Raw genomic sequence first — 16,312 nt, 5'->3', positions numbered from 1 at the left:
GTCTTGTCGGGTTAGGTCCACCTTGACTAGGACCTACCTGGCTGGGTTTTACATGGGCTTGGACCTAGGTTGAGTCTAAGTGGCTTGGACCTGGACTTGGGTCGGGTCCAAGTCATTTGGACCTGGCCCAAGTTTAGAAATTTAAAAAATAAAATTTGTTTATATACAATAATAGTTCAGTGTTACTTTGGATATACCCAAAATTGAAATATTTTTGGATTACAATTCAAAAATATTGTGAAATGGGCTTTAAACTGTTTGGATAACCACAAGATTTTGCTAGATTTTTAGATTAAAATATAAAATACTGCAGTGCTTAAATAAAAGTTACCATAAAAAAAAAATTCAAATCATACTTTATTTTTTTGGATGAAAGTGCGGCTCTTTCACTGTAGCAAGAACCCCCACCCAGCTCTCTCTATTTCAACAACCCAACTCTCTCTCTAATTGGAAACCAAAAAAAACCCAAACTCTCTCTCGCACCCTGTTACCCAACTCTGGATCTAACAAGCTCCTCTCTGTGGATCTAAGAAGCTCTCTATTTTAACAACCCAACTCTCTCTCTAATTGGAAACCAAAAAAACCCAAACTCTCTCTCGCACCCTGTTACCCAACTCTGGATCTAACAAGCTCCTCTCTGTGGATCTAAGAAGCTCTTCGTTGTGGTTTAGTGGCAAAATTGTAGTGCACCTTGAAGGACGAAGACTTCACAATCAACATAACCGATTGCAATGGCTTCTTTTATACTGCAAGAGATAGACTAGTTAGAGTGATGCCGCAAATGGAGCTCTTTTGGTCACATTGTGCCATCAATAACACAAATCTCAAATTTGCATAGACAGACAAGTTCTAGAAGCAACCCTTCATTTATGAAAATTAACGAAAAGCCCTCTTTCAAGTTTTGGGCTTCTTTTCTATGTAAAATAAACATTTTTGCAACCCAAGGCTTTTTTTCTCCCGGTAAATTTGACCCCTTAGTGTCCTCTCTCTAAAATAAAAATAATATTCAAATTAAAAAAAAAAAAAAAACAAACGGCTGAACTTAATGGTGTTGCTCCATAAGAGAGCGCTGAACTTAAAACCATGGTTTACTTAATGGAGGTCGATTTACTTCAATGGAGGTTTCAGGGGTGATGGTCTTTTCACTTTCAAGCGGGGTTGACAAACCCGATTGCTACCCCTGTGGATGGTAGAGCATGGTCCATAGTACACCATGGCAGCATCCAACGTCCATTTCAAATGAGGTCACTTGCATAACAATATGCAAAATATTTCTTTGTGAATTATTTAATGGAACATTCCTATTGCAAAAGTGGTTTTAGAATCGGCCAGGATTCATGGATGTTTTAGCAAGAAAAATATATATGTAGGTTTGAAATCTATGCCTTGGATTCAAATATATAGTTGGATGGATACTCACTTTGCCTTCATTAAAAAAAATTTGAACATCGTGCTTTTTAGTAGCTTTATTACTATCTTCGATTAAGATGATATTCCATCAAGTGGAGTGTTTAAAGGTATTTTAGTCAATTTATTTTTCATAAATTATTAATTTTTTATAATAAAAGTGTAAACCACTCAACACAATTTTATTTTATTTTTTTTTGTTGAATTTTAACGGTAATTTAATTGAGTAATGAGAGATTACAAAGGAGGTTTACAACTGAAGATTAAACAAATAAAACAGAAAAAGGGGAAATAGAGGGGGAAAGGAAAGGACAAAAGAAGAAGATCGACATAAGAGTAGAAAGGCATCAAAGAGTTACTAATTTCTATTCTTCTCCCTGTTGATGTGCGTGAAGATTACCTCTCTGGCTTGTATATTTGACATGACATCATCCATATTAGCCCATATTTCCAACTTTCTTTGAATTCGTTTTACATGAGAAAAGGATAGACACTGGGATCTTTTCTAGAGTGTGTTTACAATGAAATCACGGTTTCAGTCCTTTACTCTAATGCCGCACCTCAAACTCCATGATTTTGGATGAATAACGACCCAAAATTATGCAAATTTTTATCTTTTTATATCTCAAGATCCAATTTCAAGATTTTTTTTAAAAAAAATCCGGATGTAAAGAGTGCTCTATCATGACTGACATGTTAAAATCTGATCTAAAGTGAAAGCATTCGCAGGATGGTAGAACAATCAGGTTTTAAGATTTCCAAATCTAAGGGTGGAAATGGATTTGCAGGTATTTTGCACCATTTTTTAAAGCGCTGATTCTATCATTCTAGCACGCATACTGCTATTGATTTGTAGTTTTCCTTTCTTTTTTTTTTGGGAAATTCAATAAAAAAATCGAACTTGGTACATACCATTGCTAACAAAACTGCTAAAACCACACAACCACACAGGCCAGCATCCAATACATTGTCCTCAATTCCTCAAAATATGGAGTTTGATATGATGCATCTGGGCCTCATGTAAATGTTCTCATAATTGGAAGGGTGACTTCATTCTTGTAAATCTCGACTGTTACTTGTAGGATTAACTCATCTCTCTCTCTCTCGCTGTGCATGTGTGTCTGTGTATGTGTGGTCCAATAATTACTCTGGATTTTTAGAACCTCTTGGTGAATGCCCTCTTAGAATATATGGTGCTTGGTAAAGTCCCTGGCAGTTCAAGCTTTGGAAGAGTTCAATTTGGGAACCACATGCAAAAAAAACAGTCTGCCATAAAAATCAACCTCTAATACACATCCTTGAAAAAGACCCACTCGCAACTACCTCAAATCAGAAAAAAGCATTATGCAGAAATTAGACTTCCCATTACACTAAACCTTTCCCACTACAATAAAGCTTGGGAAACCTTCTTGGTTACAATGAAGACCGTAAGTATGTGAACTCATTCATGGAGTATGTGCATGAGCAGAAAATGATGAACTTATAATGAACATCTAATTTGGATAAACAAAAAAGAAAATAAAATGATAAAATAACTACTGATTAAACAGGAAGTATTCTTCAGCCTGTATTTTATTTTATTTTATTTTTTGAGGAAATTAACTTTGCACTAAAAGAAACAGAATGTACTTGATTTGTTATCAAAGAACTTAATTTTAAACAAGAGAAACATTTCAGAGGCAATCTGTTAGAATTGACAATTAAACCTCATAAATGATTAGAAAAAAAATAAGTTAAGATTTGGGCCATGAAAACCAATGATTCAGAAGCAATGAAGCTTCTGAATAGCCTAGCCAAGGGCTACCAAATTTGGCCTGACGGCAAGGCCCACCAAATTTGGCCTAACGGCAAGGCCCAAGCCTGAAATCTAGGCCAAGTGTCCAAGCCGAGCCTGGGGCAAGGGTCACAACCCAGCCCAGTCATCATCATCATCATCACCCAAGCCTTATCCCAATTATTTGGGGTCGGCTACCAACCCGGCCCAGTCCTACTGCCTTCTTGATTTCCTTGTTATGAATATAACGGGGGGCGGGGGGGTGAATTCAGTATCTATTGGCCTCGCCCAGCCCATTCCCATTAACAAGGCTGGGTTGAGCCTGGACCAATGCCCCTTTAGCTCGGTACAGGCTGGGTTGGGGACGGGCAGGCCCTTTAGGGTCCCAGGGCACCTTATGAATACATTGGAAGCATAAAGATGTCTATCGCATGACTACTTGTAAAGGGGTAGGCAATAAGAACCAAATATTTAACACACAAAGATCAAATTAGAAGCACAAATGAGATTAGGAATTATAAACATGTGATGCGAATACAACACAACCTTACAAGCTCTCAAAAAAACAATACAAGTTACGTGAACTTGGTGCCAATTTTTTCGCACCACAGAAACCAAAGCCATAGCTGAAATTTCACTGATCACTTTAGGGCTTCATCTGGCTTGCGATGAATTCACCTCATTATTAGTTACGACATCTTGGTGGCCTGAACCATTAGAAGTATGATCTCCAGGCTGAGGCGGCATTTGTCTCACTGGATCATTCTGGCGATGCCTCAAGTGTGAGTCACGCCTAGCCTTCCATCTCAAGTATTCCACTATCAAAGAGTTAGTGCTGATTGCTATGCCAAACCCTGTGAAGGATGAAAGAAGCACCGATAGAATTGCCTTGACCTTCAGCTGTGAGTCCACAAAAATCACAGTTTGTGAGTCAGAAAGAGCTGGAAATTTTGAAGTTAGAAAGTGCTGGAAAATTTGCAGGAGATACTTGGATATTAACACTGGTTTCAAAAGATCATAATATTACATACTAGAAAGGCGACGGAACAAGAGTCATTTTTTAGAGTCAATGGGATCTCTCTCTCTCTCTCTCTCTCTCTCTCTCTGCTTGTGTGTGTGTGTGTGACAAAAAACGGAGATTCCATCTACAAAGGAATAGTATGGTTCACTCATTTGATGTGTTGATGCTTACAATTGTGTAAAATATATGCGCAAACAGAATCACCAGGGCAAATTGGAAGGAAGCATAAGCCCAGATGTAACTCTTGCTCACTGTAAGCATCAGAAACAGGATTTCTCAGTCACAATCATGCAAATTCATACATTTAATGGAACGTGAAACATTTACATGACTTCTCACAAAAAGGAGTCGAGGAGAGTGCGAACGCCAATGGCATAAAAAAACCATAGAACAACAGGGAGCCTACCCATAGTAGAAGCTATCATCGATGAGAGGAGACCAAGGACACAAGAGAAGGGCAAAGATATTGCAAGAGCACTGGATCCCTTATTAGCAACCTGTCTCCATTGAAAAGAGAAACTAATTGGCCATGCAAAGAACTAAGTCTAAAACTAGCAAAATCAGATGAAAACTTACCATCTGCAGGATTTTCTCTAATGTCCTTGTTTTTCTTTTCATTTGACATTAAGATGGGTTAGAAAAAGCCATACTCATGAGAATGAATAGATCTTACCACTTAATTGACCAGTAATAATACACAGTAGGAGAAGTTTCAATAGGTTAGTAATGCGTGGCATACCAGAAGCTGTTCCAGAAAGCAGAAATAGGCGAGCATGCTAACCATGACTAGAACTGGAACATCCTGCCATACCCTATCACAAGTGAAACAAAGTAAGCCATAAATCAATAGAATAAATCAGTATGCTCCTCTGCTTTTAATTATAGGGAAGGTACTATATTACAATGGAAAAATGGAAAACAATAGTCTGTTGAGGCCATCACCATTTGATGAAATGACAAATGGTGACGGAAAATGAGTGGGGACCCACAAGAGGAGGAAATGATCCCAGTGATGGACTCCCTATTTCTCCATGATCAGCCATCATATAATAGGATAGCTATGGTATCAATGGTCTATAATTTTTAATGGTTACTTTGTTATAGTATACATTACCTTGTTCTAATTTATTAATATCTTCATCAAGTATACTAATAAATGATAAAGAAAAGCATTCAATGCAACTTTACCAATATTTAATATTGAAAACGTACCTATACTGACTCACTGCCCTTTGCTGAGCTACGGCAGCTGATTGTCTGTTAACAGGCCGAGAACTTTGAACTCTTAACAATGTCACAGGAAGATTTTTTACTTCCTGTTTGCAAACATCACAAATCTTATTACCCTTTATGCTAAACCATTTTACTGCACACTCTTGGTGAGCAAGTGCCAGCTCATTCTTGCAGCTGCACTCCAGCTTAAGGGTCACACCCCCTTCACAAAGTTCAATAAAACAAATTCTACAGACTGCCTCTTCTTCAGGGATATCTTCACCAGCATCTTCAGATCCTATACCAGATATTTTTTTGACAAAAAAGGAGAAAATGATCTACATTTATAAACCAATAGCATCAATCTGCATATGATGGCATTCTGCAAGCTGAAGGCGTCAAGATCAAGTAACGGAAACCTTGGATCCAGCTTTTTGACATTATGTGTTTGTATGTGTGTGTGTGTGTGTGTGTGTGAGAGAGAGAGAGAGAGAGAGACAGAGAGAGAGAGAGAGAGAAAGAGAGATCTATTGCCCATACATGTCCATTTATGCATGTGAAAGAACACCTTAATCAAATAGACTATGGCAAAATCATAATTAACTGGTTCATCACCACCCCATTGAAATGATGGATGATGAGGGAGATATAGCAGGACCCACCAGAAGCAGAGGACATGACTCCGATGATAGTGCTCATCCCTCTGCATCACCATCCATTATTTCAGTATATAGACTTAGAAAAAAATGGCTTCCCCATTGTCCATTGCATAATAAGACACATAGTACATTGCAATAGAGGACACCTTCCCTATGTGAATTTCTCAGTTGGGCGACTAATACGTCAACAAACTGCAGCTATGAGAAAACTATGAGAACAGAATGTCCATAGTGGATATCAATACCTATCACAGGGGCCTCATTTGGTGAGACAATTTCATCCTTTGGATCACGAGGTGTGGCCGGAATAACTCGGATTAGACCTCCTAAAGAATCCATTCTTCTTAAACTTCTATGTTTGACATTTACAGGAACCGATAGTGAGCGTGATATATGCTTCTGATTAGCTGGTCGCTGTGAGAAGAACAGGAAATTCAGAGAAAAATTTGTAAACTGTAGTATGAAGCATGTAGCCAACCCCAAATAATTGGGATAAGGCTTCGATGATGATGATGGTGATGATGGAGTACGAAGCATGTATACCAAGGAAGAAATATGGTAATGGCTGTCATTTCCAAACAAATCAGAAGGAAAACCACATCTATCCAAATCAAGTTTTAAAAGACTTATTTATTTGAAAACTTTGGCCTACATAATCACAATGTGACTCTGAGATTGCGAAAAATATTCCTGGCCTAATATATCATGCTCAGCCAAAATACCAAAAAGAAGACTGCATCTACCCAAATCAAGTTTTCGAAGACTCTGATTCTCTTTGAAAACTTTGGCCGACACAGATAAGAGCAGGATTACAGTTCCATTTCAGAAAAAAACTAACTAAAGTATCCAAAAAGTTATTAAAGAAGTCAGGCAAACACTTACAATTAGACCAGATTCGTCAGCCACAGCTTCTTGTGCTACTTGTGGAGCTGAATTTGAAACTGGTGTAACTGGTAATGAATGTGTCTTATTCAGTGATGAAGTTAGAAAACCCCTTGTCAAAGAGAAAGACCTCGAAGTAGAAGCCTTTTCTTGTTGTTTCTCCAAGGTTTCTCCAGCAGTAAGCAGCACTGTTTTCTCATTTTCTAACGTCAAGCCCTTTGTCTTGAAGCTCCTTTGTGGCAAGAAATTTCTGATTCCTGGTTTGCTTTTTGCAGAATTTGGTCGTGGAGGTAAGTTCATTCTTGTTGAACTTGGGCTGGGTGTTGGGGGGATGTTTATTCTCACAGAGTTGGCACATGAATTATCTAAGGTTCTCGCTGGTATTTGCAACGAAAGGTTTGGTTTCTTTGGATGTGGAACTGGAGCAGCTGCATCAGATCCCTCACTCTTCTCCAAAACCTACAATAACAAGTAAAAGATACTCATAATAACCTAAGGAGATGGGTTCTTAAGAAGTCAAAAGAGACGATCTATAGTTCAAATATGAAGAGCAGTTCAAATATAAGGAACAGTTCAAATTAAAGTGGAAATATTTCTCTCTGTTATCTAATAATAAGCTACAAGCCATATTCAGGGCCAGCTCTCGTTTCGTCGAAAAAAATCAAATCATCATAATTATCAAAAGAATATAAGAAATATCAGAAAGTTTGAATAGCATGCTTCCCATCAATTATTAACCATTAATAAAGTGCTCCCAAGCAATGCACACTCATTTAGATTATTAGATATTTAATGAAATTAATTTCCTTCCCACAACTAAAGAGAAAACTCATTCCTTCAGATCACAAAGCTCTTCAAATTGAAAAGATCCAGGTTCGTTTGACCTACGTTACGACATATTCCATAGGAAGCCAAACAAAGGCAGTCCATCTAACCTTCATATTATCTATTCTTGTTCCAGTGTCAATCCAAGGGCAAAAGATAATTTTTTGTTCAAAACTTGATATCCAGTTGCCCAACCAAGACTTAGGTCCAACAATGTGTTGAATATTTGAAAACAAATAATGGATCAAACATCCAAATCATTAAAACAGGCTATTTTAAGAAATTTTGCAGACCCAGTTTCTAAAAATTTGATCCAAATTTTGGTTGAATTTTGCTAAAATTCTTTTTGATATTCTTCGATAAATCCCCCTCCCACCTTCGAATGTTCCTCACCCGAAGTTGGAGGGGTCTAAGCGAAAACGTTCAATGCATTATATTAACAAATACAAAGAAAATGGAATAGAATAAATAAGGAAATATCAATATCGCCTGATACATACAATTAAAAAAAATGCTTGGAAACATAAAATGTAGCCAAAAATATAGAAAACTCCAGACAACCTGAGCTTGACAGCAAATCTACAAACAAAACTTAGGAAATTGACCAAACTAATATGTAATGCCATTTGACTAAATAAATAAAAAAAATCACTCGTAATTCCCGTAGAAACCTTATAGTTCATCAGAATTGTATGATTAATTTCAATTACACAGACAAAGAAAAACATCAAGTTTTCATAAATTTCAGCTTTAAAGATGAGTTACACAATTTCATCTAATACCTGTTGAACTTGGGGGCCAGGAACATTCGATACCCCTCCTTCATCTGACCTTAGTTCAGCTATTGAGTCCTCCATTAATACACAGCAACTTGAGTTCACACTTCTGGTGTGGCAACTCTAAATAAAGAGCTAGAATTCCATGGATCACTGGTGGGGAAAAAAACCCTAGACTTTAACAACCCCAATGAGAGCAAGTTCCATCAATTCACAGTTACTAAAGCACAGTGCAATGGAGTTGAAAACCTAGATATCCCTGTGAAAACCATCGAAATTGGATCGATCATTTATGGTTTCTAATGCAAATCCCCAAAATTCTTATTATTAATGGCAGGGAGCTTGGATTGCAGCATGAATGTCAGAAATTACAGTGGAAATCTATTCCTTTTGAGTGAATTAATGAATGAAATCCGAGTTTTGATGAGAATTTTCAGGTGCAAAGAGAAAAAGGCGGAATTTTGTTCGGAATTGTTGAAACCCTAGATTCTCGCTTGCAGTGGTGTTTTACGAAAAGACACCCACTTAAAAGCAAAGGGCCCTCACTGCACTTAAGAGAGAGAGCTTAAAAGAGAGAAGTTTGGAGAGAGAGAGAGAGTTTAATTGATTACAGAGAGAACTTAAAAGAGAGAATTTTGGAGAGAGAGTTTGATTGATTACATTGCAATTTAAGAAACAGAATATATTTAGTGTGAGCATTGATCTTCCTCAGAAAGAGAAATAAATGATGAAAAGGTTTTGAAAATCATAAAATAGAGGGAAATTTGCGGTAATATTTTAAAAGGATTATATACAATAACACTATTTACGTTTTATGCAAAGAAGTTACAATGGCTTACAGATTACAATCATTTGATGTAAATTTGATAGCTTTGGTGGCTCATGAAGTTTTAAAAAATTTATTTTAAAGTTTGAGCTTGGTCAATGAAATAAATACAGCCATCTAATTTCACATCCAATTGTTAAAATTAATTGTGACTACCATATACTAAAGATATATAGTCTTATAATATACTTTTTTATATTTTTAAAGGGAAATGATCTTGTGAGACCCTCTCACACCCATGTGTGTATGATTCCAAAATATCACTATTAAATAAATAAAAAAGACTTTATGAGACCCTCCCACACCTATGTGTGTAGGACCCCCGATCACCATTAAATTTGATACAGATCTCTAGAAAAGTTATCGACTTGACTTTCTATAGATCTTTGCACAATTTAATGGCAATCTTTTGGGGTCCTATACACATGAGTGTGGGAGGGTCTAATAGGATCATTACTCATTTTTAAAAGATAAAGTATATAATGAAACCATTTACCTTTTGTACAAGGTGTATCAAAAGAAATGTTTAAAAAATCGGTGATCAATATTGAAATCAGCCGATCTAAGTCGAAAATCATCGAATACATTTCTATATTTTACATTCATATCCTTTTTTTTCAGTTTTTAAAACAATTCTGCTTTTAGTCTTTTTTTCAGTGGAAACAAATTCATACCAATTCTCGATTGTGTGTTACCCATGCGTAGGGGCCATGCTAATTTCTCTATGTAATTCCAATTTTATTGGATGTTTCTGAAGAGACTTTCAATATTTTTGTTACTAGGTTTGGATTATTATTTGCTTTATTGCTAATTTTGAACCGATGTTTTCATCTTAATAATGAAAAAATACATCACTTTTTTTGGGTGAGTCAGTGGGGAGAGGACTCTAACCCTTTGTAATAATTGAGTCTAGCATTACAAATCAATTAGCCAATTAAGCCCGGGCTCTTTTCCTACCAAAATTGTCAGTTTCGAAGCAAAAGTATTTTAGGAAGAAAAAAATAAAAAATAAGTACAATATATAAACATTAATGATAATTTTGTAATTATTAAAATATTAGCAAAAATTTCTCTAAGATATAATAAAGAAAAATTAAACCCTGTAATTTTATAGGAGAGAGTTTTAAGAGAGAGATAAAGAAAAATTAAACCCTGTAATTTTATAGGAAAGAGTTTTGAGAGAGATAATTTAATTGATCAGGTCGAAATTTAAATAGGATACGTAGAGTGTAAGTAGTGAGCTTATATATAGAGAGAAATAAACAATTGAAAAAGTATTGTAAATGATAAAATTCATATAAAAAAAAAATTGAAAATGAGGAAACAACCAGCATGCCTAGTTTTTGTTTAGAGAAAGAATATGAGGAAAAGGCATTGGAAATTATTAAAATAAAAAAATGATTAAAAATTAGCTGTATGCCTACTTTTAATAGAAGACCAGTAAAAACATGCCACTAAGTGGTCAAAAAGGCATATCAACGGGAGATCTTCATATCATATTTAAAGTCACCACAGTCAATTTGGATAAAAAATTCCATGACATTTTTTTGGGTAAATTCCATTCCATTCAAAGAAGAGATCTTTATTCATTTAAACTTTCAAAAGTCATCCAATATCGGAAAAAGTTTGAGTAAGGTGTCAACCTTATAGTTTACACGTCAGGTGCACCTAAAATTCCCACTAGAAAAAGGTTTTTTTTATGCTAAACCGTCAAATGGGACCTCGAGATTCGTATACATGAAAAAAAAGAGAATTTTTAGTCTTAAAAATAGTTTATTTTCTAATTCATTATCTGAACCGTTTATTTTCAAGATTTAAATCTACTTGATCGTCACTATTTTTAAAGTTTTAAATTTCATAATTAGAACCAAAAAAATAGATTTTGATGTCATCACAATGTTTTACGGTACCGAAACTACATTTTCAGTATAGTTTTGAGGTGTACCTTACTTCAATTGCATATGATTGGCACCTTATACAAAACCTCACCCTTCGATATTTACTCCCTCTATCAAAGAAGACGTCAATGAGGCTATCGGATAGGACCGTAATTAATTTAAATATGTTGCCAATGTTTTTAACATTAGATTGTAGGATAAGAGAGTAATCCAATATTTCAAACATCAAAATTACCATAAAACAACGGTACAATAAAATAATATGATATTTGAAACATCAAACTGCCAAACTTTAGGGTTGTCCAATGATTCCAACATTGAACATAACCTAAATTGTACCTTGGCAGACAAATAGCCCTAAACTTAATAAAAACCTAAAGACAAAATGGAAAAGTAATCCCATTTCTGGCTGAGGGGCAAAAATTAGAAAAAATAAAAGTGGACGGGGTGGACCTCCCCGTAAAATCTACTAAAATATTGACCTATGCATAATAATCCTATTTAAAATATGGTACAGAAGTAATGTTTCCTTGAAACTTCCCCCCCTTGCTTCATTAAAACGCAACAAAGTCATATGTAAAGGTGGTTTGTTCTTTCTTTAGTGACATGCTACTTGATGTCCTAAAAAAGGTATGCCTCATAAGCTCTCAATTGACTAGACCTACTTTAACAACTTTATTTCTATGATCATTCTTTCACTTCTTTATTTTTATGATTATTTGTCCTCCTCTAATCTATCATTATTGCTCTTTATTTTTATTATTCAATATATTTTGTGAAGGGAGACTTGTCAAATTATATTTAAAAAGTTGAACTATTTAAACTAGTTAATTTAGATGTGATTGGATAAATTTTAATAACATTTTTTACTGAGTATCGGTCTCGATCGATAAGTTATTTGAAATCTGATCCAGAGAATGTCGGGCAATTTAAAATCAGATAAAAACTACAAAAAAAATGCCAAAAAGTTTAAATATTAAACATAATTCAATTAATTTTCCTTTTATAAACTATATTTCAAAAGTATCATGATTTTTTGGGCACATGAACAAAAGTCCGCTTTTAAATTTCTCGCTATTCTTATTTTTCGTATTTTATTTCCTTTTTATTGATTGCCACTCTTATTATTCCCCCCAAATTTCCTAAAATCTTGCCCTGTTTATTTTTATTTTCATATTCGCTTGTGTAAACAATTTTTTTTTCTAGTGATATTTTTGTAATTTATTCAAATTTTTAGTGGTCATGAGAAAATTGGTGATGACTATCGATACATCCATAGCATGTGGAATTGTGAACTAGTAATGATGGCTTTTTTGGGTAATGGAATTGTGGGTCATTGAATGTTGATTCAAATGGTATTTCCATTTGAAAATCTACATTCATCTTTACGATAATTTAAAAATCTACTCTCATCTCTACTCGTGAAACTTAAATTTTTTTAAAAATGGTATAGATCGAGCAAATTTATGAACACTTGAAATCTTGAAAATAAACGATCCAAATAACTTGTTACAAAATAAATTATTTTTAAGACTTGAAATTCTTTTTTTCTACATGACAATACATCTCGAGGTCGGGATGATCGATTGGGGGTTTTTCAACCTCAAAGCACTCCTTGAGGATGATTTAGGTGTATGATACTTTAATAGTGTAAAATTTACACATTGTATAAACTTTTTCTTTTACCTATTGGTATAAAAAAGTAAAAATTATCTCAAATCATCCGAGATATAAACTAATGGGTTGGTGTCCATGTAAAATTTAGAACAAGTTTATTTTGAACTTTGAGAAGCAACCAGTGGCAGATTCTCCACCGTCTGATATCATATTTAACAGCCTAAATTAATATTTATCCTTTTGTTCATGAGGTAAATGATCTTATTGAATACTTTCTTAATCATTGTTAGTTAAAGTAAGTTTCAAAAGTTATATATTCTAAAACTTTTTTATATTATTCAAAGTTAAGTGGGAGATCGATCATATCAATTCGGTCGGAGTTAAAAGAAGGGAATTTGTCGGTTGGATCGAGATCAATATGTATCCTTTTTGAGTTAAGAAGTTTTAGGATTTTGGTCCCACAATAATAATGGAATAGACATCATGTTTGGGAATTTCTTTTGCAAATTATTTATGCAGCATATGCATGCATTAAAACCACAATTGGATAGGGATAAAGCAATCATAGTAGCCGTCCTTCTTGGTGTTATATGCTACTTAGTTATATTTTGTGATACTTCAACTATTTCTACTAAACATCTAAATTTTGATAGAACAACATGTTCATACAGTTTTTTAAAATAAGAGATACGTTCCCTAAGGTCTCTGGTCTGAGTCAGAGGCTGGCTCAGTTGATTCCCCACGGTCTCAATTCTGAGTCAGAGGTTGACTCAATTGTGTCTGATTGCTTGACTTAGCCAACTAGTTCTGTTCGACACTTTCGAGTCTTAGCTAAAAAAAAAAAACATACATCGAGTTTGTCTTTTTTAGAACTTTAGTTAGATTTTCATGATTTGGAAACTGCCTCCTGCCGAACCTACGTGATTCAGTCAGGTTTGAGCATAAGTAAGCATTTTCTTGTCACTAGTACATAAGATTTGGCTTCCCAAACTTTTTTGTATGATGCAACAACATGTTGGATATTTAACAGAGAGTATGAGGTCAGCCAGCTAACTGATAGCTACAGTAAACACTCAATGGTGCAGATTGAATATGGGCTGATCTAATTGTTATGATTATCTTTTGTATTTGAATTCACTTGAAATTTTGAGCATCTATTATTAAAAAACCAAGCAAACCTAATAATAATATTAAAAAATAATTTATAAAAAATAAATTGATCAAAATACTATTGAAAATTGTAGGGGTATTTTAATCAATTTATAAATTTCGTTAATATTTTTATCAAGTACATATTTATGAGAAGAGTATATGCTTCAAATTTTAAGTGGTTTGAATTTGTAGAAAAAATATTAAAATAAAAATACCAAATATAATTGTATCCATCAGATCGGTCGAGATTCGATCAGAATGGTTGGCTTATACTAAAAAATATTCTATCAACTAGTGGGTTTCCCGACATATAAACTAAGGGCTCATATCCATGACAAATTGACAACAAATATGTTTGTGTACTGTAGGAGATCCTTTGAACATGATAGACGACCCAAGTCAAAAAGTACCATGGATTTAGTCCCAATGAACTGCATCCACTCTTGGTAATATTTGTTTTACTTTTCCTTCCAATCAATGGAGAGAGCGAACCCCAGCATTGATAGAGGAGAAAGGGAATCATAGCTTGCAACATAGAGTGTTTTGGAGGAGCATACTATATGTCTACTTCCTCGGGCAAAAGACTATGAGCTCTTTCCAACTTGAAATTTTGCAATCCGTGTTTTGGAAGCCAGATGAATATTTTCAGAAAAGGAGTTTTTATTTTGGGATTTTAAACAAGTTTAACCATTCAAAAATTGGATGATCTCGATTCAATCAATAAATTTTGCTTCATCAATAAAATCACTACATAGCAGCACACAGCGAGAAATAGGGTTGGCAATGGACCCGGACCCAACCTAGGTCTGGGTATGGGTCCAAAAATTGGAGTTTGGATCCAAATCTTGTACCCTGAACATTGTTCGGGTCCGGGTCCAGGTCCAGGCCTAGGTCCTACATATATTTTTGGGTCCTAATTTATTAACAATAACTAAATATATTTAAATACATTTATATTTTAAAATTTTGGGTCGGGAGATCCGAGTCCTAAATTATATTTTCGGATCTAGGTGTAAGTTATGTGACTCTGGATCTGGTCGGATCCGGTTCCTATGACTTCGTGTCGGGGGTCCGGCTAGACCCGACCCGACCGGTGGCCATCCCTAGGAGAGAGAGATTAAGCAAACACCAGTGACCATGCATCGTCACAATGCCAATGGCAGAAGCAATTAGGTAAAAGGTGGGTCAGTTCCGATTTAGCTTCTCTAACTTGCAAATTTCTTAGTAAGTTTTTAAAAGGGAAGTTATTGAAGATATCTCATATTTTCTAAAATTGTCAAAGATACCTTATTTTCTTCAAATTTACGCCCAATTTTATTTTTTAAACAGTTTTTGGAATATGCAAAGTGACCTCTTTGAACCTATTAGGTCCATGAAACCCCTTTATGAGCCTATTAGGTTTGCATGGGTGCTTTTTAGCATTTCAGCAAGCATGCGTCCTAATAATCCGAATAGAGCCCCTTCATAGGCCTATTAGGTGCTTAAACCCCCTTTATGAACCTATAAGGTCCGTCAGGGTCTGAACCGACTACATGGAACCTATCAGGTCCGTAAGGGTTTGAAGCACCCACATGGCGCTCCATGTGTTTGTTTTGCGGAACTGAGGTTTGTAAGGGTTATTTTAGGTGTTAAATAGATTGTGAAAGATAGATATAGGGTAAAATTGAATAAAATAATACATATAGTTTTTTAAAACAAAAGGATATTATTGATAATTCATTTTTTTAAAAAAATATCGAGAGAGATTTTTACTTACGGTCACCTTTGACGTTATTTTATTACCATTTTTTTTTTTTAATAAAAAAGACTTATGAACAACACCTTTTGTCCACAATATTTTTTTTCTTCTAAGTTGTCCTTATGTCTAGCCATACCAATAACTAAGAGGTGACAAACCCCATGCACTCCTTAAATACATTAGGGTTAAGTTTACTCATTTGGTATAATACCTATTTAGGAGGATTTTTCAATTTAAATTTTTTAAGAACCACCTAGTTGATTATTTTCAAGAGTTAAAATTCCAAATAGAGTTTTGTCAAAAATCTCACCCTTTGAAAATTGGACTGTCCTTATTCAATCTTGAAACATTATTTTTTCAAGTGTATAGATAATGCAATTAGAAATATTTTCATTGAGATTAATCTATGGGTTGAAAAGGTTATATCCAAAATTTAGGTTCCTTAAATTAATCCTAGGTGTGGTTTTACATGAGGGAGTAAATGAATAGTACATTCCAAAGAGAGTATAAATTTCTTTGATAATT

General features: G+C 34.7%; 1 protein-coding gene and 1 non-coding gene across 7 annotated transcripts; both read right to left on the bottom strand.

The window, feature by feature from the left end:
• Positions 1–3,668: 3,668 nt before the first annotated feature.
• Positions 3,669–9,109, bottom strand: LOC18427259 (uncharacterized). 6 transcript variants are annotated; one of them, XR_016048814.1, is made up of 9 exons: positions 8,563–9,109; positions 6,956–7,414; positions 6,319–6,487; positions 6,077–6,117; positions 5,415–5,712; positions 4,942–5,014; positions 4,609–4,699; positions 4,374–4,453; positions 3,669–4,081 (listed from the first exon to the last, which is right to left on the bottom strand). XR_016048814.1 is itself a non-coding variant. In XM_011622478.3 (8 exons), the coding sequence occupies exons 1-8, from the start codon at positions 8,635–8,637 to the stop codon at positions 3,836–3,838; spliced, it is 1,491 nt and encodes a 496-aa protein (XP_011620780.1). In that variant the 5' UTR covers positions 8,638–9,109; the 3' UTR covers positions 3,669–3,835. The 6 variants fall into 6 exon arrangements, 4 of the variants coding, with proteins under 4 accessions (XP_011620780.1, XP_020518664.1, XP_088713397.1 ...); XR_016048815.1 differs by lacking the exon at positions 4,374–4,453; XM_011622478.3 differs by lacking the exon at positions 6,077–6,117.
• Positions 9,110–10,044: 935 nt separating this feature from the next.
• Positions 10,045–10,143, bottom strand: LOC148783029 (U6 spliceosomal RNA). Its single transcript, XR_016050762.1, has one exon. It is a non-coding gene; the product is annotated as a U6 spliceosomal RNA (small nuclear RNA).
• Positions 10,144–16,312: the final 6,169 nt, after the last annotated feature.

The sequence above is a fragment of the Amborella trichopoda genome, chromosome 2, assembly GCF_054954075.1.
Source record: "Amborella trichopoda isolate Santa Cruz 75 chromosome 2, AtrichopodaSantaCruz75HAP2 v2.0, whole genome shotgun sequence".
Taxonomy (NCBI): Eukaryota; Viridiplantae; Streptophyta; class Magnoliopsida; order Amborellales; family Amborellaceae; genus Amborella; species Amborella trichopoda.
This window is presented reverse-complemented; position numbering and strand designations above follow the sequence as displayed.